This window comes from Python bivittatus, unplaced genomic scaffold (assembly GCF_059951505.1).
Source record: "Python bivittatus isolate LINGU-HERP-01145 unplaced genomic scaffold, Pbiv_v1 ctg000570_np1212, whole genome shotgun sequence".
Taxonomy (NCBI): Eukaryota; Metazoa; Chordata; class Lepidosauria; order Squamata; family Pythonidae; genus Python; species Python bivittatus.
This window is the reverse complement of record NW_028277097.1, coordinates 3,346,170-3,368,766: the sequence shown is the minus strand read 5'-3', so window position 1 is coordinate 3,368,766 and position 22,597 is coordinate 3,346,170. Positions and strand designations below refer to the sequence as shown.

General features: G+C 41.2%; 1 protein-coding gene across 2 annotated transcripts; it reads left to right on the top strand.

Annotated features, from left to right (window-relative positions):
* Positions 1 to 1,145: 1,145 nt before the first annotated feature.
* FST (follistatin) lies at positions 1,146 to 18,310 on the top strand. Of its 2 annotated transcripts, none has more exons than XM_007433875.3 (6): positions 1,146 to 1,383; positions 3,454 to 3,645; positions 5,907 to 6,125; positions 7,606 to 7,830; positions 16,142 to 16,297; positions 17,144 to 18,310. In XM_007433875.3, the coding sequence occupies exons 1-6, from the start codon at positions 1,302 to 1,304 to the stop codon at positions 17,224 to 17,226; spliced, it is 957 nt and encodes a 318-aa protein (XP_007433937.1). In that variant the 5' UTR covers positions 1,146 to 1,301; the 3' UTR covers positions 17,227 to 18,310. The 2 variants fall into 2 exon arrangements, with proteins under 2 accessions (XP_007433937.1, XP_007433936.1); XM_007433874.3 differs by having other exon boundaries at positions 16,142 to 16,372; positions 17,144 to 18,309.
* The last annotated feature ends 4,287 nt before the right edge of the window (positions 18,311 to 22,597 follow it).

Here is a 22,597-nt window from a genome sequence, read left to right as displayed (position 1 = left end):
CTCAGTTTCATTCAGCAGTGCCAAAAATTGTTATGAGAAACGGGCCCGCCAACTCTCTTGAAAGAGGGAAGAGTTGCCAGACGGCGCTTAATAGAGTACCGCCGCAAAAGTTCATTAGGCCCGCTCCAGGCGCGTCCTTCCTAATGGCCGAGGATCCTTATTATTTCATGCTGAGCCGAAAAGGACCGCCTACGTCGCCTCCCCGCTCCCGCTCCAGACGCCCTCGAGTGAAGAGACTAACACGCGGGACATTAAACCGGGCATTAAACTCTGATTTGTTTTTGACGAGTCCCAGAGAGGGAGATGCGGGCGCGCCAGACACTTAACTACTGTTCGGAGGTGTGAGGGTTGGAGATTTACGAGGAGTAGCCACAACATTTGGGCGGGGAGCGGGGTGCGAAGGCTAGCCAAGGGGAGGGAGCCCGTTCGCCCGGGCGCGCAGGGGCAAAGGCAGTGCAGGGGACAACTCCGCGCCGGACGAGGGGCGGGGGTCGCCGGACGTCCCAGTCCCTGCGGGCTTTAGATGCCGTCGCGGAGCCCTCTCCGCAACGGTACCACAGCACCCTCGACCTCGGGACTTGGGAGAGAGCGAGGGGGAAACACGAAGGGATAACCTGGGTCGAGCCTCTCCCTTCCCCAGGAGCGAAGTGAGGATGGTGGCTGCTAATCGAGAACAGCCCCGGGAATCCTTGCAGGAAAGTGTCTCGTCTCGCGTCCCCGCGCGCCCAGGCGCCTCGCTTGCAGCGGAGGAAGAGTTTCTCTTCCACCCCCCTTTAAGCGCGTAGCCTGGGCTTTGGGTTCCCACACTCAGCTCCCGCAAACCCGCCGCCGCAGCGCAAACCCACTTCTTCCTTCCTGCTCCACTGGGTGCCAAAGCCCCGGCGATTCTCCTGCCGATTTGATCAAAGCAGCGGGGGGGGAGGGGTGAGTGGAAGCAGTGGGTAGACCCGCGCGCGTGCGCGCACACCTTTGGAGAAAAATAATCGGAAAGGGATTCACGCCGAAGTTTTTTAAATCTCCCCCCACCACCCGAACACGCGCGCGCACACACCCTCCTCCCTCCCTCCCTTTCTCTCCTAACCCCCCCCACACACACACACATTAGGAGACCGCCCACCGCAGAACTAAGACCCCATTCGATTTAAAGAGAGACTGCATTCAGCGGCTGACATTCATTCAATAGATAGAGCGATCACAAGCAGGCTGTGTGACGGGCGTGCTCGCTCTTTCTTCTTTCCTCGTCTGACTCCTGCCACTTGGGGTTGCGTTCGTCTCTTTCGCTGGAGGGAAATAACTTAAGGATGTTAAATCAGAGAATCTTTCCGGGCATGGTTTTATTCTTGATGTTTTTCTGCCACTTCATAGAAGATCAAACAGCACAGGGTAAGATACAATTCACATCTTTCCCTGCTGATGTGCCTCTGTCTCTCTCTCTCTCTCTCTCTCTCTGTCTGTCCCTCTACTCCTCCCTTTCCACGGCTCTTCTTCAGTCCATCCGACGCCTTTAAAGCTCCAGTCCCAAACTCAAACAGGGCTTCCCACTGAACTCTCGGGGGCTTCCCACTTGAAAGAAACACGCTTAGGATCGCTTTGCACTGGGGGCTTTTGGGGATTGCGGAGACAGGAGAGCAGGAAAACCCACGTTTGGCGGTGGCTTCGCTGGACAGGGAATCCCTCTTCTCGTCAGCTTTATCATCTTAATCACCTATTCCATCATTAGTTCTCAAGAGCTTTCTAAAAAGCTGGCGTCGCTGCTGCCTGGCTAAACTTCCAGCATCAGCTAAGAACTTTTCCGAGTTTGGCCACCGCGGAGGTCCCATCCTGCGCGTGATTTAGCCGCGTATTTACCTTTCTAAAATCACTGAGCCCACTTCCTCCTACGGGCGCAAAATAATCTTCGCATTATGTCTCACAATTCCGGGCGCGGGGTCGGGGAGAGAGAAAGAGAGAAGGAAAGAGACTTTAAGTTTGGAGAATTTTCTTTGTGCCCCTGCTTGTCCTCCTCCAGTTTCACGTCATTCTGGGAATGAACTTCGGAGGGCTGTGTTTCATAGTTGCATGTCTTGCAACGCCAGTCTAGACGAGCCTTTCCAGAAGAAATAAGTCCCCCCTCCAGTTCAGTGGAATTTGCTTCCAGGTAAGCGAGTGAAGGATTGCCCCCTTGAGCTTCGTTTAAAGCACAGTGAACGAAACCCACACATGGGCAACTGAAAACAGTCTCCTCCACCCCGATATTGGTTTGCAGTGTATATGAGGGAGGTTAGTGACATTATGTCCACAATTTATTGTGGTATCTTATCCATAGTTTTATCTTTTGTGGTACATGATTGTAGTTTTAAGCAAGGAGTAATGAAAAGACTTTCCTAGCTGATAGGTCCTTTGGTACTGCTGATATTACTACTGCTGCCACTACTACTACCTTAACATGGGTGGATTTGGGGCGTGAGGGCCGTGTCGGTTCTGCCTGGCATTCTGTGGTGTAAAGAAACAAATTCGATTTGATTTGCATTTGTTGGAGAAGTCAGACTGGTGATTCACGAAGAACTGGTCCCAACAAAATTATCTAGACTATCTCAAGGAATAGGACGACAGGTCAGATCAGTGTTTCTGGCTCGGCTCCTTCAGTAACAGACACAAGGTTGTTGGTGTCAGTAAGTGCCTGTGAGCGTGCATGTGTTTCTGCTCTCTCCATAAGTCCATGTCAACTCACCTAGTCTGATCCAAGTCCTCTGTGTCATCCCATTGGTGGATCTGCAAATCGCGGCTGGGGTGTGTAGAGTTTGATCGCTCATTCCCACGCTGCATTCTTTTCTTTTCCTTTTCTTTTCCTTTCCTTTCCTTTCCTTTCTTTTCAGGAAACAGGCGAAATTTAAAGATTTCGAAAGAGCCGTCCCTGATACTTGCTGGGATCGGGCGCTCATTACTAAATCCTACACCTCGGGAGAAATGGGGGTGGGAGCAGTTGTAGTGCAATTTTCCAGAAGTTTATCCTGCAAACTTCTATTTGCTATTTAGGTGGTTTATCGGTTTAGGTGGTTTATAAACAGAGGAGTTGGGTTGACGAGATCAGCTAATGGACAGGGAGGCAGGTTCGTCCACCACAGTCACTCTCTCACACGCACAGGCACAGGCACAGATACACACACTTTTGATGCTCCAGATCTATTTCAAGACCCTGCCACGCGCAATTAACCCCTCCCCCTCTGAGAGCGCTCGCAGTTGTCTCCCTTCCCCAGGTGGAATAACAAGACGTCGAACTGGTTTGATCAAGTTGTTGAAACAGCGCTTCCGTTTGATTCAGAGGAGTAGCTTCAGGTTATGAAACGGGACAAATAAAAGTAAACAGTCTAGTAAAAGTCAATGAAACCCGCACGTGTTATGTCTGGGTCACTGGTAACTGACACTGAGCTGGCTGGCTCTCCCTCTCCCTCCCTCTCTCTCTCCCTGCACTAGCTGGGAATTGCTGGCTGCGGCAAGCCAGGAACGGTCGCTGCCAGGTCCTCTACAAAAACGGCCTCAGTAAGGAAGAGTGCTGCAAGACAGGGAGGCTCACCACTTCATGGACGGAGGAGGATGTCAGCGACCACGTGCTTTTCAAATGGATGATCTTTAGCGGAGGGGCCCCCAACTGCATCCCCTGCAAAGGTGGGTGCTGCTAAGAATAATCTGATTTTTAGAAGGGCTTGTAAATTCCTAGGTGAGGATAGAAAGCTGCTTCAGACTGATTTAAGCATCTTGGTTCATTAAATCTAGTCGCGCCTCTACATTGGTAACATTTCCCCAAAGATACAACAGGCGGTAGTCACAGATGTTCCCTAGTTCTACAATTAGGAATGTAGTCTCTGTCCCTGAAGATGTCAAACTAAACTGCTGAATTGCTGCCTCCTCCTATAAGAAGAGGATAAGCAAGATTGTTTTCAGTGCCAAGGCTTGTTCATAAAGCATACAAAATCACGTAGAAGGGTTGGAAACTGTCCTTGAGCGTTTCTCCTCTTCACTGGGAACCAGAAAGTGTAATCAGATAAAGGGGTTTATTAGAACGTAGGACTCTGTATTATGTCAAATTTAATTATTAGGCGTTTAAATTACCTGTCTATCTGGAATGAATGGTACTGGCTTTTAGAATTTCCAACAGCTTATCTAGTAACACTAGCTGACTAGGTGATCTGAAAAACTAGGCTGTAGGCTAGATTGGGAAGTAAAACAGAACAGAATCTATCCAGAAGAAGACAATGTATTGTTATCAAGAAACCTACACAGACATGTCCATGTAGATACCAGGAATCAAACTTGAAGGAGACCTTCCTCTCACCTAATGCAAAGAATGTATTCACGATTTTGCATGCAAAGAATGTATTCAACTACTTAGAAGGTAATTAGAGTGGAATCTTTTTTCTTCCTTATTATAACTAAGTCTATTTAAAAGTACATGTTTTTGCCCCATGGCTCAACTGATTGGAAGCCATATGACTTGACCTGCTCCCTAATTCTGATTCTTGGTATGCTCATACAGAAAGATATTTTGTCTGCACTCAGGTTATTCTTCAGACGTCCTATATCTCAGGCAGGTACTTATGACTTTCCCAATCAGAATCTCTGTGCTTTTATGTCCTGTAAAACAAGCCTTCATAACAGGATCAGCTTCCAACTGCACCAGATAGCTTGTTATAAGGACAGGGGCCCTGCCCTCCAGAGGAAGATATAACAGAGAATCTTTTTTTCCTTTATCTAAATGCACTAGCATTCAAAACAGATTCCAGACCTAGCTGAAATTAAGGCACAGAATAGTGTGTGTATGAGAAGTTGATGATTGGTGTGTTCTTGGTGCCAGTGGGGTAGTACTAAAGAAAGCTAAGAGTTAGAACAATGGAATGCAGTGCCCAAGTCACTTAACTTGGGGTGGCCCAAGTATCTTGAACAGGATTACTCTAAAAGTAAAAACTATGGATTGCAGCCAAAGCTTTTCACCCTGCAACCTTGAGAAATCTCTGCTCCAGTGACCTTCAGCATGAAGGATGTTAGAGAACAAACCCAACTCATGTCAGGGACACCAAATGAGCAGAGATGTTACTGCACTGAATGATGGCGCAGGGATGGGGGCAGCTGAAACAAAAATAAGGCAGCATTGGTATGCCTCTCTCTCAACTGGCATATGTGCTTCCTTAATGAGGATTAGTCACTGCCATATATTTATCAGTGTAATGAGAGGCTAGCCTATTCTACCTTTTCAAACACTGAATTCGCATACTGTGCTAAGGCGTAGTTTATTGAACAAACCAAACTTGAGTTTCCACAACATGATAATCTCTAAATCAGTGTTTCTCAACCTTGACAATTTTAAGATGTGTGGACTTCAACTCCCAGAATTCCCCATGCTAGCTTAAAATTGCCAAGGTTGAGAAACACTGCTCTAAACCATAGCTTGCACCTCATAACAGCTGGGTTTGTACAACACCCTAAACCAAAGTCAAACAAACCACGTTATGTTAGTGCAAAGTATGACCTGCCAAAGTGTATTCAGAGAGGTTTTAATGTTTAACTGTTGCTACTGTTTTTGTATGTAAAATTGCATATCACTTCATTGCAAGTTAACAAACTAATTTTCTAGGGAGCACTCTGTCATTATTTTGGGACTCCAGCATCACAGTGGACAGCATTCGTGCAATATTCATAGTCTCTTGCAAGCATCCTGTTCAGAAAATAGAAGGCTTTTGTGTTTGATTTTATTTTATAGTTTTTGCTGGAAAAGGAGAGAATAATATTTTCTGAGTCAACAGTATTCTCATGTGTTGCCTGTAGTTTGTGAAATTGTGGTGGGAGTTTTAGATGTTATTAGACAATGTTTTTGGATTGTGTTCTACCTGCCCAATCCTTTTCTCTCCATTCCCCTTCCATTTCCTCTTTAGAAACCTGTGAGAATGTGGACTGTGGACCTGGGAAGAAATGTAAAATGAACAAGAAGAACAAACCTCGGTGTGTCTGTGCTCCAGATTGCTCAAATATCACATGGAAGGGGCCAGTGTGTGGCTTGGATGGGAAAACCTACAAGAATGAGTGTGCCCTTCTGAAAGCCAGATGTAAAGAACAACCAGAACTTGAAATCCAGTATCAGGGCAAATGCAAAAGTATGTTTACAATAACCCTGCTTTCTCAACCATAGAGTCAGGGATAGAAAGCATGTATGGAAAAGCTTGTAAACCACTTATTCTGGTGAAATACCATAGGGCCCAGTGGGATTACTCTGAGGGAAAACAGGTTGTGAGCTGTGTTCAGTTTCACAAAATAACAGCACAAGGGGATGTTCTAAAAATGGAGGATGGATGGGCAATTTTACCATAGCCTTGTCAAACCTGGTCCCCCTAGATGTGTGGACTTTAATTCCCAGAATTCTCAGCAATACCATGCTGGCTGAGGTATTCTGGGAGCTGAAGTCTGCACATCTAGAGAATGCCCAGATTGGAAAAGGCTTTACTAAGCAACCAAAAATCATTCCTATATAACTTCCTTATATATCTGCAGCAGAACAAGCGGGTAGATCCTGAGGTGACCGACTAGGTTGTACCATAAACTTTCTGCAAGTTTAAAAAAACGAGGAAAAATGTTAGATAGTTTGCTCCTTGATGAATTAGCTACCTTTTCACTTGTAGGTAGAGTTAAACTGCATCAGACCAAAGGGCTGTCTAATCCAGCATTCAGTTTCTACAGATGTCTCACAGAGGCACAGTAGCAAAGACATGAAAGTAATAATAGCCTCCTGATCACATTTACAAATAACTGCCTACCATATTGGAGATAATCCATAGCCAACAAGATGGTACTTTCTGATAACCTTTGCTGCCCTATGCCTAATCCCTCCTTAAAGTCATCCACGTTGATGGCTGCACTGCATCTTCTGGCAGTGGGTCCATTGTTGAACTACACCGGAGAAGAAAACCACATGCCAAGAGCACACATCTGCAGCTGTATACCACTTCTCAAAAAGTACAGGGACCCATTTTTCTTCCTATTAAAGTTGGAAATGAATCTGTAGACTTAGTAATGCAAACTGGGGTCCTGCCAGTGAGCTATGAGTCCTTCCCACCTACTTGCAGCCTTGAAAATTTCCCCTCCTGCCAGTTTTAGGTTTGGAGGAGGTAGAGCTAGCCACTTATTAGCATGAGAACCTTTCCTCAGAGGTCTTCCTGATTGTTTCCAGATGCTGTGGAACAGCTGGGAGCAGCTGGAGCTACAACTTCTCATTCTTGCTGGCTAGGGAGTAGGTGAGAAGCAAGTGGAAACATCAAAGTGGACAAGGGCAAGGCCATTGTGACATTAGCAATGGGCTTCTTCAAGGTCATGCACCTTGGCAGATGCTAAGTCCTAATGCTTTTTCTAGGATGATCACAAGGGTTACTAGGTTGTAGATCCCTGATTCCAAGTCCAGGTCCTTATAATTATTAGGTCATCCATGCTGCAACTAAAGTATAAACTAAATGGAATTTCACAAGGTTGCCAGTCCACTGCCTTAGTTTAATTAAAGCTTTTCAGTTCTTGCTATTTGGGTCTATTCTAATGGTCCAGATGCTCCTGATGTTCACATATTGTTTTCCTTACCATTTATTTCAGAGACATGTAGGGATGTTTTATGCCCAGGCAGTTCCACCTGTGTGGTTGATCAAAATAATAATGCCAACTGTGTGACCTGTAATCGGATTTGCCCCGAGCCAACCTCACCTGAACAGTATCTCTGTGGGAATGATGGAATAACATATGCAAGTGCCTGTCATCTAAGGAAAGCTACTTGCCTGCTTGGAAGATCCATTGGGCTGGCCTATGAAGGAAAATGTATCAGTAAGTAACCATGGAATAAGAGAGTTGCACAGATTACGGCACTATTTTGAAAATAAGAGGAGATACATGCCTCCCATGGAGGGAAGCTTTGCCAGCTGATCTGGAATCCTTATTTTTATTTATTTATTTATTTATTAAATTTGTATGCAGCCCATCTCCCCCATAGCACAAACCTAGTTCAGTTTTTCCCTGGCTGATGTTCTCAAGGAACATTTTGGTTATTCTTTTCAGGCTCCCCCAGCAAAAATTCCAAGACCCTTGACTTAGCATGGCTGCTAGAAGCTCTCAAACACATGGCATGGCTGGATACAAATCTTTTTTGCATACCAGAATGAAGCCACATAAAGCACTTGATTGCCTTCAGTCAGAATGAAAGGGCAAATTACATTTTATTTTTATTTTATTTATTTATGCAATTTCTATAGCCGCCCATCTCAATCCAAGTGACTGTTTTATACCATCCCATAGCAGTTCAGACCCACTGCCTCTTTTTCCCTGAAGCTGAATTGTTGTTGGCTGTTTATATAACTGACTTCTTTGCCCTTGGAACCACTGGATCTCACCTTGATTCTTAAAATTGTTGCTTAGATTGCCCCACATCTGGAGGGCATCATGAAAGGGAAGACAGAATGTTATGAGAGAACCATAGGTTCCAGGGGCATTTGAAGGTAGGGCTGGTCCAAGGGGCAAGTTGGCTTCCTTTCACTCCACATACAGGGAGTCCTCGCTTAACAACCCTAACTGGGACCGGTATTTCTGTCGCTAAGTGAAGTGGTCATTAGGTGAAGCATCATGTGACTGCACCACTTAGTGATGGCAGTTCCAGTAGTCTCAGTTGTGGTTGTTAGGGGAGAACCTCACACTTCTCCTGCCCTGCCGCACTGACCTCCACTTCAGTTCCCCCCAGCTGCCTATTTCCCCCCACATCTCTGCCCTTTTGGTTGCCCTGTGTTCTTTGCAATGCTGCGAAGGCCTCTCTCATGGTCTCAGGGAACCTTCATGCAGTGTGAGGGAGGCCTCACAATGCCTTGAGGAGGCTTTGCATGGCCTCATCATGAAGGGCCAGCAGCTGCTTCAGCCAAGTGCACCTTGTCAGCAGCAGAAGGAAGAAGATGGCAAAAGTCAGCTGGGAGCAGCAGGGGTAGGCAGCCAAAAGGGCAGAGATGGGGAAGAAGATAGGCGGGTGGGGGGAGCTGGAGTTGTAAATGCAGGCAGGCTGCCAAGCACCCAAATTTTGATCACATGACTGCGGGGTTGCTGCAACAGCCATAACTTCAATGACTGGCTGTTCACTACCATTTGTTCAGTGCTGTCATAACTTTGAATGGTTGCTGAACAAATGGTCATTAAGCGAGACTACCTGTACAGAAGTTGAGCAACCTGGGATTTGAATTGTATCTCAGTACTAGCAATGAGATACCTTCCCCATTGCACCAGAAGGTAACTTAGGGCTATAAAGGAAACTCCATAGTATAGTCAGAGGTATACATTATCGAACAATTTTATCAGAAGGGTGAAGTTGCAATATTGTGACACAAGATCCACCCCTCACATACATGCATGAGATGTTACAAAACATGGACCAAACATTGTGGTATTGCAATGCTTATTTGCTCTCCATGCTACTTTATAGGCATCTGTGAGTACAACTTTGTCCTCTTACAACCGCTAGAGCTGATTAACTCACACTACCTAAGGATAGGGCCAGATTCCAAAGGTTAAAAATAGTAGGTACAGAGCAGAGCAGACCTCATTACAGTTTTATTGTCAACATCTCATCATTGTTCCCAATAAAATACATCCATCTAGGTAACTAATTCATTTTGCTTAATGATAAAGCAAGCCTTCTAAGAATCAAAAAATGTTAACTGCTACCCACAATTGTTTTCACTTTCTAATCTCAGCAGAAATTGGTGGGGGCGGGAGGAGTTGAACCACTCAGAGCAAGTGATTTGATCTGATAGGCAGGTGGAGAAAGGGAGAACTGACAAACAATATTGTGAAAGGATGAAGTCAAGGCAATTTATGTGAAGGAGAGCAAAACTGGAGAGCTTTGCTGGAAAAAGCCATGTTACCAGATAGTGACAGTTTTAGTTATAGTCTGTGCTAATAACCAGAAGAATGTAGAATAAAGTAAAACTCTTAAGAGAAATTTCCTTTGCCCAAAGTAATCTTATTTAATTGATGTTGTTAAAAAAAATAGAGGGGATGATGACGACAACAATATATTTCTATAGTGCTTCCCGGTGTTCAAAATGTGGCAGTGATAATAGGGGCAGTTCATCAGAGAATTATGCATGAGGATTAGGCAAGATGTGGCCCTCCAGATGTTGATGAGCTCAGTTTCCAGCTTCTTCCATATTGACTGGGCTGGTTAGGGCTGCTGGAAGTTGTGATTCAGCCACATCTGGAGGTCCATCTTGTGCTATAAATTCTATTGGTGTTATTATCTTACCAAATTGGAGACGATAATTTACTAAAAGCCCCTTACTGAATGAAAACCAGAGGCAAGTTTGAAATTAGAAATGTCCTGATTCTAGCTCAGTCTCTTATTTGCAGCAGCTCAGGGAAGTGGAAAAGTCATACTACTTATATAGGGGTTCTTTTGTTTGTTTTGGTGGTTGGCCCACATGCTGTCCTGTAAAATATTTTTTCCAGTTTAAAAATGAGGAATTAAAACAGAGAGGGAGAGATTTGGTTAGTGAGTTGACAGAGATCTGATTTCAACCCATTTCTATGTATGGAAAACCACGTCCATACTGTTGCCAAGAGAACTGCCTGGATGTGTAAATTACCAAAAGTTGTAATGAATTCTATGTACCTATCTCAGACTATAGACAATAAATTACAGATATATCACAATTACTTTTATTTACCGAACATAGATTGATCCATTAGCATTTCTCTTTAATTGGGTGGCATTCAAGGCAGAATGCAGTCTACTTAAAACAAAAGAGAGGGTGGTGGTGTCTTTAGCAATATCTAGGATAACATAACTAAACTACAATTCTCAGAATCCCTTAGCATTAATCATGCTGACTAGGACTGCTGGGAAACATTGTTTAGTCAATTTTGGAAGGCCACAAAATCCCCAGTCCTGAGTTAGTGATTAAATCCATATTTCCAACTTTAAACAATACAAATTTTGAAAATTCGTAATGTTTCCCTCTAATATGTTTTCCCTAGTTTTGTATACTGCTCAAAGTCACTGGAGTTGGGCAGCCAATAAATTCTTAATAACATTAAGAAGCTAATATTAAGGGTCTATAGAAAGCAAAGGAGATGACCTTGACTGAAATATGCAAAAATCACTACCTGGGCAATCAGGGCTGAAACCTTCTTTAAGCCCTGGAAATCTAAATAACATTCTGAAGCTACTCAGAGAAATGCCTCCCCAGTTCCTTGGTGTATAAGAAGGAAGGGAGGTAAAGTACAATAAGACTTTTGAGATTGATATCAGCCCCACTAATAGCCCAGACCAGAAAACTGACTCCACAGGAAGGCTAGAACTATATTTGATTGAGATGGGCTGTAATAACAGAATCTGGTAAGTCTGATGTTTTACCTCCCTTCCCTTATTCTCTATATAGCCTAATAGTTCATATTTTCAGCCATTCTTTAATGTAGCCAGAGCAGTATACAAGCATTAGACCAGGAATGACAAACACTCCACCCCACACACACTTTTTTGGTTCTCTTATTGCTGTTGATAGAGCAGCAATAAAACACAAATGAACGGATAAGAAGAAGTTGGGTTAGGTGAGCAAGTCAGTTCCAGATGTTTACCCAAAGGATTGGAAATGGATCATGATCTCAGTGATATATCAGGGTTGGTTTGGAAATATTTCAGCTATTTTCCAGAAATGAATGAAATAGCTCAGTTTTTAAAAATTCTAGTTCAGTGCTACTTGACAGGGGTGTTTTGTGCATAATTTGTATTGACGCTGGTAGGTAGAAATACTCTGTTTTAAGTAGTAATACTCAAATCAGGTTATTCATTTCATATTTATAAATCTGCATATGATTTACTTCTATATTTAATAATATCTGTTTTTAATTTATGATAATATATTTGCCAACACCAAAAATGTTTAAAGTTCTGGGTCTTTGTAAAGAGTTTTACTTTGATTGCTGTCATTTATCCTGAATTTCTCTTACTTGCCTTCAGTTAAGCCTACCACTCAAAGCCTACAGGCCAGATAGAGCAGGGGTACTATTACACAATCTCTGATTGGCTAACTAATTTAGGAATAAGGAAAAAAGTAGAAGTTGAGTTAAAATATCTGCTAATAAATAGTAGGAGGCAAAAATGATAAGAAAAAGTAGACATTTTCAAAAATTGCTAGTTTTGACTCCAAATTATTAAAATAGAAAAACAACTTGGCGCAGCTCTTGCATAAAACATTCCATTCCACATCTACCACATCAGAACCATTTCCTTGCTGGGGAAAAATGCTATTATATACAAAATTATATTTTAAAAACTCATAGGAATGTACTGCTCAGATCCAGAAGAATAGAATTTAGTCAAGAAAACTTTCTACCAAGTCCAGTTGACAATTATTGAAGACCAGTCTTTGGCCTTGATTCCACTGGAATCTGTGATACTTGTGAATACCAAGTCTTTGAAGACAGTTTTTGACCACATGGCTTCAGGATTCAGTTCAACTGGATTCCAATGGAAACATTTTGCTAAGCAAGAATTTTTAGGGAACACACATTACATTGATCCAAAACCACTTTTCTCCCTTAAAAATAATAAATAACAGGTCATGTATATAAAGGACATCTGCAAATACTAAAATAATGATCAAACATAACCCACGGCTCTTCAAAACAGTGTCAGCATCTTGAAGTGGCTTATAAATTGATAAAATAGAAAATAATTAAATAAAATCATATTTCCAATAAAAGATCAGAAACGTTACAATTACATTTGGATTAAGACTTGATTCCTCTAAAACAGGGCTGTAGAATAGTTTACTTGTCCTTTGAATGCTATGCCAAGCCAGAAAAGACATTCCATAAAGTAAGCAGTACCATCAGAAGAGTAAATGCTGCGTGATTTAATATCGTACCATTAATATAATTGTTCCCCAGGTGTGTAATCTCCTGTCCCATTAAATATTAAAGTTCAGCAACAACTATTACATGGGTTCTAAAGGCTACATTCAAAGCTTTTAGGGGCCACATGAAGCCCTGGGGATTCAAATGGAATATTCCTGAGGACCACATCTAACAGTGATGTGAACATGCATATTCACACACACAGACACACACATGCAGCCTATTTCCTCCCAGTGCCCTAATGAAGATTATTGTTCTCCTCACCATTAGAAGCAAGGAGGCAGTAAACCCTAACTGATGACTGATAATTTGGGAATAAGCAAATAAACAAGACTCCCAGGGGTTCAGTAGTCTGCAAGAAAGACACAGGCTCAGAGTTGTCATCTCTGCTCTAACATGCCTCTATGTTCCTTTGGTTTTGAGGGGACAGATTTAAACATATGCCTAACTTCCCCATTTAAATAACCAACTTTTTAAAATGCTGCATATTGATAAATCATGTCTAGTATTCCAAAATAGTTATGCTTTTATAGCTATAAGTCTTAAATCGTTGATTCCAGGTTAGTACTACTAAAGTTAATAGGATGACTTTATAGGCTGTTTTTTAAAAGGCTAATCTGTCCATTTACTGCAATTTTTCATTCTTGTTTTGAATTCAAAAACAACCAAAGTGTTAAATTTGTAGTAACCCATGTATTCTTGCATTCATGTTTGTTGCATCAAATGGTATTCTCAGAAAGAGTATATATATATATATATAAACTGAGAGGCCCAAAGATACAAATATCTGAGGTACAGTTTGTGAGATTTCAATGCAATGAGGTGAACTCAGTAGCCATTCACCAGATTGTTCATAACACACTCTTTCTTAACTAAACACTTCAGTGGGATATAAAATCCTGATTTCTTTTATCTGACCCCCTTGGTACATGACAGATACAGAAACTCCTCCAGATGTTATAAATGGCTTGTTATATAATGTGATACCTGCTAAGCATGCCATCCACTTCTTTGGATCCCCTAATCCAACCCTTGAAGGTCTTGGGATGGCCGTTTCCAGAAATCCCAATCTCTATGGCCCCTGGGATTTTGGAGAGGTGCTGTCTAGACATAATTGGAAGGCACCAGACTGGGAAGGACTCTAGCCAGTACATCTAGGACATCTCATCTTTGATAAAAATAGGCTATTTAACAGCGCATTTTCCCAAGAAAAAGAAGCAAAGCATTTCTTCCCCATTCGTCCTACCACATGCCTTTCACTTAAAAACTCTGTTCTGTTATGCGGTGCACTGACATCCAGAAAAAGTACAGAATTCCTGAGCACAGCACTTACTATACTATGCAATGCAGAGAGCTCTCCCTCTGACTAGCAGCTTGGGTGGGGACTCTTACAGTAGAAGAGCAATATTACATGGGGAATCATGTAGACAAAATTCTAAATGTCTGCTGAAACATAACTTTTATTGTGTTCAGTGACACTGGCTTAGGTGACAAATGCTGAAGAATGGGAAAATAAACAGGTCAGCTCCCTATCTCCTAAGCCCTTTCTTAGGTCAAAAAGTAACAGTGAAGTCATGGGCCATGTGTATGCCATTTTTTTAAGTATTTGCATGTATGAATGCTGTGCTGTTACAGCTCAATGTCAGCCCTTCACATTAAAGTGGTTCTGGAGAATCAAGAAATGTTAAGCTCCAAGTTTGCTATAGATCTCTGTCTTCGTGTCTCATTCTCTCTCTCTCTCTCTCTCTCTCTCTCTCTCTCTCTCTCTCTCTCTCTCTCTCTCTCACACACACACACACACACACACACACATACCCCAAAACAAAGAGAGCATCAGGAGAGAGTAGACAAGCTATTTCAACTTTTAGGATTATTCCTGCCTTTAGACTCATTGAATCTGGATTCTCTGAGCAGTAGGCTTTTTCTGTGCACATGTCAGGAAAACCCAATACATTGTTTCCTATCAGTTTATTTATTTAGAAAATTAATATAGCTGCCCATCTCACCAAAAGTGACTCTGGGCAGTATACAACAATCAGATAAAAAAACAAATATAAAAACAACATGAAAAATATAAAACCACATTAATAAATATCATAAAAACCAAGATACAACCCATAGGGGAGGGGGAATAAAAATGGCCCCCTCGGCAATGGAGCCATCTAAACAGGTCTCCAGTTCCCTGGGAACTCCAAGCCTGATCACATAACCAGGTCTTGAGAGCCTTTCGGAATAGCAAAAGGTAATAGTAATATCATTATTATTGATAATAATAAAGCGCACCCCATCCATCCATCCACCTTGAGAACTCTGATGTTGACACCTCTGAGAAATATTTGTTTCATTATTACTGCCACTAGGACAGAAATAAAGGAGCAGATTTTTAAAGATCTCCCCTGTCCTTTCCAGCCATTTTTTAAAAGAATTCTCTCCAACTGAAATTAATAGGAAGGAATAAATTTACATCATCCAAGCCAGCATAGATTACATGTCCACTTGGATTACATGTCCACATGTCCACTTGAGGCTAAGAGGACTTTGCTGCAATGAATACCCAGCCCTATCTGGCAAAGCCTCAACCTAGGCAACCTTCCTTTTGTTCCTATTTAAATCTGGATTTTCCAAGATTTGACTTTCCAGTGTTGAAAAGAATCAACCTTTGAGGCTAATGAGCAGTAGGAGAGGATTCTCAACATTTCTGAAATCAGAGGTCTTTCTCCAACTTCAGGGTGTGAAATATGCTGAATTTTATGGTTCATGGGAAACCCACCCAAGTGCTATTGAATGATAGTCTTAGTCATACACACTTAAGTCCCACTAATTCTGCTGATCCTACACCAAGCATGACTAGGACTGAATCCAGATAATGCTATTAGTACTAGCAGGGAATAGGAAGAGGTGTTTGTAATATTTTTTCTGCTATACTGGTCATAGGCACCTTGTCTTGAAGTTGGGCACCATTTCTGCAACACATCAAGTGTTGTCCACAGAGATTGCAATCACAGTAGCTTTGTCTTTCAGCTGAAGAATTCAACCACCTTCACAAGCAGCTTTTCCTAGTAGCACCCATGACCTTATCCTCTACCCCAACACTTGGTGGTAATTCAAATTCTCCACCTTTGCCCGCACTAACTCTTTTGGGGCGGGGGTCACCACCCTACAACATTTTTGAGAGCATTGTTTTCCTTTTTCTCTTTTAACCCTGATCTCTTCCCTTTTTCCTTTTAATGAAAACCCTTTCTAGAGGCCAAATCTTGTGAAGACATCCAATGCAGCACTGGAAAGAAATGCTTGTGGGATTTCAAAGTGGGCAGAGGACGGTGTGCCCTTTGTGATGAGCTATGTCCAGAAAGCAAATCAGACGAAGCTGTCTGTGCCAGTGATAACACCACTTATCCAAGTGAGTGTGCAATGAAGGAAGCAGCCTGTTCCCTGGGTGTGCTATTGGAAGTAAAGCACCCAGGATCTTGCAACTGTAAGTGAGATTTTTAACCTTGCAGGAACTTTAATCTTCTGAAGGCAAACAAACAGAAATCCTTAGAATAGGTGAGGATGGAAACCTTTATTAAACAGGAAAGAAAACTATGCATAAATGAGATCATATATAGAAAGATTTATGTATTATGCAGAAGTCTTGCACTTGATGAGAAGCGACAGCAAATGTTTGGGAGTCCTTTCTCTTTTTAGGGAAGGGTCTGTGTAACATCAGAAGGTTGCCTAAATGCATCTTCCTAGCTGTTTCTTGCCTTCCGTTAATATTGTTTGCTTGAGTGTGCTTTGCTGCCTGCTTTATTAACACTTGGCTACAACCTAATTGCTCCCTCACCTCAACCCTCCCCAAACTAGCTTAACCCTTAACCATGTGGGCTGCTGTCCGCTCACAGTGGTCTCTGAATGAAGGACTCAACAGCAGTTTAAAAACCTAGAACACAAGAGCACTTTTTATCTAATTTCAGGAATCTGCCAAATAAACCTGAGCCATTGAGTCTTCAGAACTTGCTGCAGTTATGACTTCATAGATTATGTAACACACACCTTACACATACATACAAAAAAAACCAAAACCCACAACCAACTTTATTGCATAACCACAGGTGCCAAAGTGCATCTCACTGCAATCTACGCTTTAAAACAAATGCCACATCCTATTTTGGCTATGCAGGGGGCTTTGAAAACATGCACAGACCTGCTTCTGCGCTTTGTCATCCGTATTTAAACAAGAGCTCCCCTGTATTCTCCTATCTAGCCATCAATGAAGATCCTGAGGAAGAGGATGAAGATGATGACCAGGACTACAGCTTTCCTATATCTTCCATTCTAGAGTGGTAAAATTTCCATCACTTTTGGAATAGCCATTGGGCAAGAATTATAATGTCCATACTGTACATAAGTGTATGCTTATTTATTTGGGGAAGAAAGAAGTATACATATAGTTGAATCTTGTAGACATTTATTTATACTGTGTCATGTTTTATAATTTATACATTAAAGAAGTCTGATCGACTGTACACCTTTTTTTTTTTTTGAAGAAATGTAATCGTTATGGGATGCGCTGTGTTATTTATTGTGAGGTCTCTTGCTTGTAAAGTAAAGCTTTTTTTTCTTGTAAACTATAAATCCATTCCTTAGAGCTTAACCCCCCTCCCCAAGTACAATTTTCAGCTCCTTATTTCTGCCAATGTTAACTCTTTTCCATTTTAACAAAACTTTGCATGTCAGTTACATTTTTATTTATTGTCTTTCCGTCTTGCCAATTCTGTACATAAATCCATGATCCCTTGGATATTTGTTTACAAGGAATCTTGACTGACCAAAAGGCGCTGTAAACTGACTTAAGTATATATTTGGGGTGGAATGAGGGAAATCTTTTAACAAAACCTCTTTCCCTGGTTATGTTCTCTGATTGTATCATGTACTAATGGGATCTCAGTCCTGAACATTTATATTGTACTATGAGAATCCAAACCCAAAGATCGGATTATGAAGGTTTTTTTTTTTTAGTTGCTATGTGGCTAAATGTAAAGAAAGCATTATTTTTTTTTAAGAAAAAGAAGAAAAATGAAAATACATTGTCATGAGCGTCAATGTTTTATTAGGTCTGTCCTCGCAGATGGTCCTGCGGTTCCATTTTTTAAACATTATTTTTGTTTCACATTCAAAATGTTAACAGAATATTATATCAAAGCTTTATCAGTTCAAGTTTCTTGCTTTTCATAATACTTTTTTTTCTGAGGCAATTTTATATTTTCAAACATGACAAGTTAAATATAAATTCATTTAAATATATAGTTTTGTACTTTTCTACCATGTAAATGTGCAATGTATATAAAAGTTATAATGTGTATTTGTAAATAAATTATGAGTGAAAAAAATAAAAAATGGATATCCTTTCCCCCAAACCCGTATACATTGACTTCATTATTGTTGGTTGGTTAAGATGGTTGCCAAGTATTGGTTTTTAAATGTGAAGAGGGATATTCATAGAGGAGTGTATTTAGTATTTGTAAAAAGTTATTTCATATTCCAGGGTTTGTTCTGAAGACCCACAATGTACTGTAGCTTTGCCAGATAGACCCATGTAATGACTAAATGGAAAACCAACAGATATAATCCTTTGGAGTTCCTCTATGATGGAAAAAAGGGGTGATGTAAATGTAATAATTAAATTAATAAGTTGAACACTTATTAAAACATCCAAAGTGAATGCTGGATAGGTTCCAGCAGAATTAGTCTAGATCACATTGGCAAGTGTTCACATTCCAGGTGACTTCTGTTGACTAAACAGGAATATTTGTATGGTTCTACTGTCATACAAAGAAGGAAAGGAAGACTTTATATGCTGGAAAACTGTTTGTAGTTAGTAAGTGTCTGGGGATGTGGTAAAAAAGTATAGGTCCAATCATTTTTATCTATCCTCATTACTCAACCTTGATTAGAGGAAAATTCTGCCCCATGGCATTATAAATATTTCATTCTAATGTAAAGATATTTTTAGATTCTAGACAACTCTAGCCCAATTTATTTTTCTTTCAATATCTCATATTGAGACTAATAAGAATATACTACAGTGGTTAGGATGTTGAATAAGACTAGGGAAATCAAGGTTCAAAATTCAAACCTCACAGGGATGTTGTGAGGATACAATGAATCAAAGATGACAGAATTATGTATATCGCCCTGTATTTCTTAGAGGAAGGTAAATACTGTATATAAATATAATAAATCCACATTGTAATATTAGCATTACCTGTGTCTCCTTATACCTTTAAAATTTCATTGCAGTTTTAAACCTCATTCAAAGTCACAGGGACTGAACTCTGTTTTATAAAATCATGAGGTGTTCTATATCCATGTATTTTGCCTGGATAACAATTAAGTTTTTCTCTGATAGACACTGGAATCTTGAAATTTTAATCATACATTTAAGCCTTATTGAGGAATTCCTCTTGTAAATTCCTTACACATAGCAATTCTATGAAAACCTAAGATAATAACCTAGTTTCATTGTTCTTGATGGCCTACAGCTGAATATATGAACTAATATTACTGAAAAGCACTCTGCTTGAGATAATAGTAATTTTTTATATCTTATATTTAATCTATATCCCATTCAAATGCATAAGCCATCAGTACATCTTGCAATAATTAAATACATCTGACTATATAAACTAGTCCATTCAATTTGTACCTTCTTTTTTTCTAATGTGGATTTCAACTAATTTTACAAACATAGATTTCAATAAAAAACATACTGTGGTACATGATTAAGAAACATAAGAGTCCTGCTGAACCGTAGTAAAGGTCCATCTAATCCAGCATTGTATCTCCCAACTACAACCAACTGAATAACTCTAGAAAGTCCATACAGAAGGACCTAAAGTCATTAATTTTTCCCACTATTGTTCTCCAGAAACTGATACTCATAGGCAGACAGTCTCTGAAATCTGAAGATTGCATATAGCCAGTTCCATATAGCCTTTTTCAAAGCATCTAAGCTTACAATAATCACTACTTCCTATACAGAATTCCTCATGTATGATATAATACATGATTTTTGCAAGTTCTTTCTTCCTCAGAGATGGGCTACCTATGGTTTGCTCATCCTTTTGTAGTTCCAAGAGTTCTTCAAGAACTTGCTGACCCCATTTTTAATTGGATTACCATTCTGCCATTTCTCCCTTACTATCAGGGTGCTTAAGTGATGTTTTTGAGCACATTTTCTTTTTTAGAGATAGTGAAGGATGCTATTGGTGGTGTCTTTTCCAGATCAATCTGCACCCATCACTGGCTATTCACACTTCTGAAAAAAAGCCTCATGGGAAGAACTGCCTCATAGGAAGAATTTCCTCATGATGTCCTCCTTTGGTATATAACTGTAGCATGGAAAGCCAGGAAGGACGCAGACAGCTGAAGACAGGATGGTCCAAAGGAAGTCAAGATATACATATGCACCTCTTGGCCACCTGGTAATTAAAAATAATGCAAGTCCTTCACACTCCAGGAAACCCTGTTTCATCAAATTACATGAGGATGGGTAGTAAAAAATGCAGGATGATCTAGGTTGCTAGTGTGGATTCTACAAGTTACAGACCACCGTTCAAGCCTCGCCTCATTGAATGATCTCTCTCTCTCTCTCTCCCTCCCTCCCTCCCTCCCTCGCCTACCTCACTGGATTGTGGTGTGGTTAAAAGGAAAAGAATCAATTTTGCATGCTGCTCTGACTTCCTTAGATGAGAGAAGGAAAAATAAACACACCAGTGAGGATTTAAACTATTAAAAGAATTAAGCCTTTGGCTCCAAGGATCTTTTCTCCAGTGTCTTTGCTCACCAAGAGATGCACTGTTGCAGACTTCTCCAAATGCATGCCCCTTAATGTGATGAATTACAACTCCCTGAATCCCAAATGTATTGGACTACATATGACCATGTTGAGTGGCCATTTGGGGAGTTGTAATCCAACACATCTGGAGAGTATCAAGGTGGGAAAACTGTTTGATTCTCCTCTCAGAAAGGACCTGAGGGGAAGATGAGGCTGCAACAAGTTTGTAAGATTCTTTGCAGACAAAATAACTTGTGTTTACTCTGGGTTAGATGCCATTGGGACTGAGTCTAGCAAGATGACCAGAGCACCATCTTACAATGTGATCTGGGTTCCATTTAACCTCATGGAGTGCGAAGAAGTAGGCAGGGTTCTCTGCAGGATTAGCTCTGCCACTTATGAGTTGGAGCCATGCCCCATCTGGTCCTTTAGGCAACAAGGATATGTGTGGCTGGATTCAAGAGATGACCAGTGCTTCTTTGAGAAAGAGGAGTGCCAACTGCCTTACAGAAGACAAAGGTATGCCCTCTTCTGGCAGCTGCCACAGGGGCATAGTCTCTCGATCCAGCTCCTTTATATAAATTTTGCCTGGTTTCCAATCTTCTACTTTGGGGAAAGATTGTGGAGAAGGTTGTGGGGTATCAGATGAAGGATCAGATGATCCTAGATGAAACTAATTACCTAGATCCCTTCCAGTCAAGATGCAGGTCTGGGACCAAAACTGCACTGGTTGCTCTGGTGGATTATCTTTGTTGAGACCTGAAAGGAGGGAGTATGCCCCTTTTGGGCTTGTTAGACCTCTCAGCAGTATTCATTACCATTGACCATAGTATCCCTCTGGACAGCCTATAAGGTATAGGGAATGAAAGTACTCTTTTACAGTGGTTCTGCTCCTTCCTGACTGCACAGTTCCAGTCATTCTCATGGGAGAAGAGAAGTTGATCCTCTGATGACCAGGACTTGGCTCCCTCCCCTATGTTATTTAACATATACATGAAACTTCTGAGAGAGGTCATTTGTGCCTCCACTATATCACCTTTCCAAGACCAGCTGGAGATGTAATAGAGGTAATTACCTGCAAGCTATGATGGACTGAATGGAATGAAACAGGCTAAACTGGACCTCAGGAAGTTGGAATTGTTCCTATGGAAGATTAGAGCTCCTCTTTGGTTCCAATGATGGCTCTGGACAAGGTTGTGCTTCCTCTGAAATAGCAGCTCCTTGAACTGGATCCTGCTATTTGATCCCCTTTCTCCCAGATTCTGTAATGAATGAACTGATGCCTCATTTAAGAGATAAAGCTAAAGTGGTATCTGGTCCTTATCTGCCATGTTTTGAAAACCTTCTTTTTTCCCCTTAGTCTGTAAAAATACCCTTATATTAAGTTGGATAATTTGATGGATTTTGTTTTATATTTTTTAATTATTATAAATTGCCTTGAATCTATGGAGTAAGCAGTATGCAAGCATACATAATAAATTATATTATGCACAAAGGCACACACACATTCATATATACATGTGTGTATAACCTAAAAGTTTGTAGAGTAGAAAAAGCTAACAATTAACATTAATGGTAGTTAATGTATTAGTTTTTGCTTCATTTATTCACTCACCCTATTAACCTACCATTACCATCTATAGGGGGCCCTCTTGGTCTCTGCTGCTTGGCAGATGGAACATCGGGACACAAGCTCTGCCCTTTTCAGTGTGCAAGCAATGTTGACACATGAACACAAGCGGGGCTGCATCATGACACTACATCTGCTGTCTTGCTGATTTTGACCCCACCTGCATGGACACCACTGAAACAAAACCCTATCTTCATCCAGCCCAAGAATATCTGACAGTCAGTTGTGGCAAAAATTGTTGAGGTTGTATA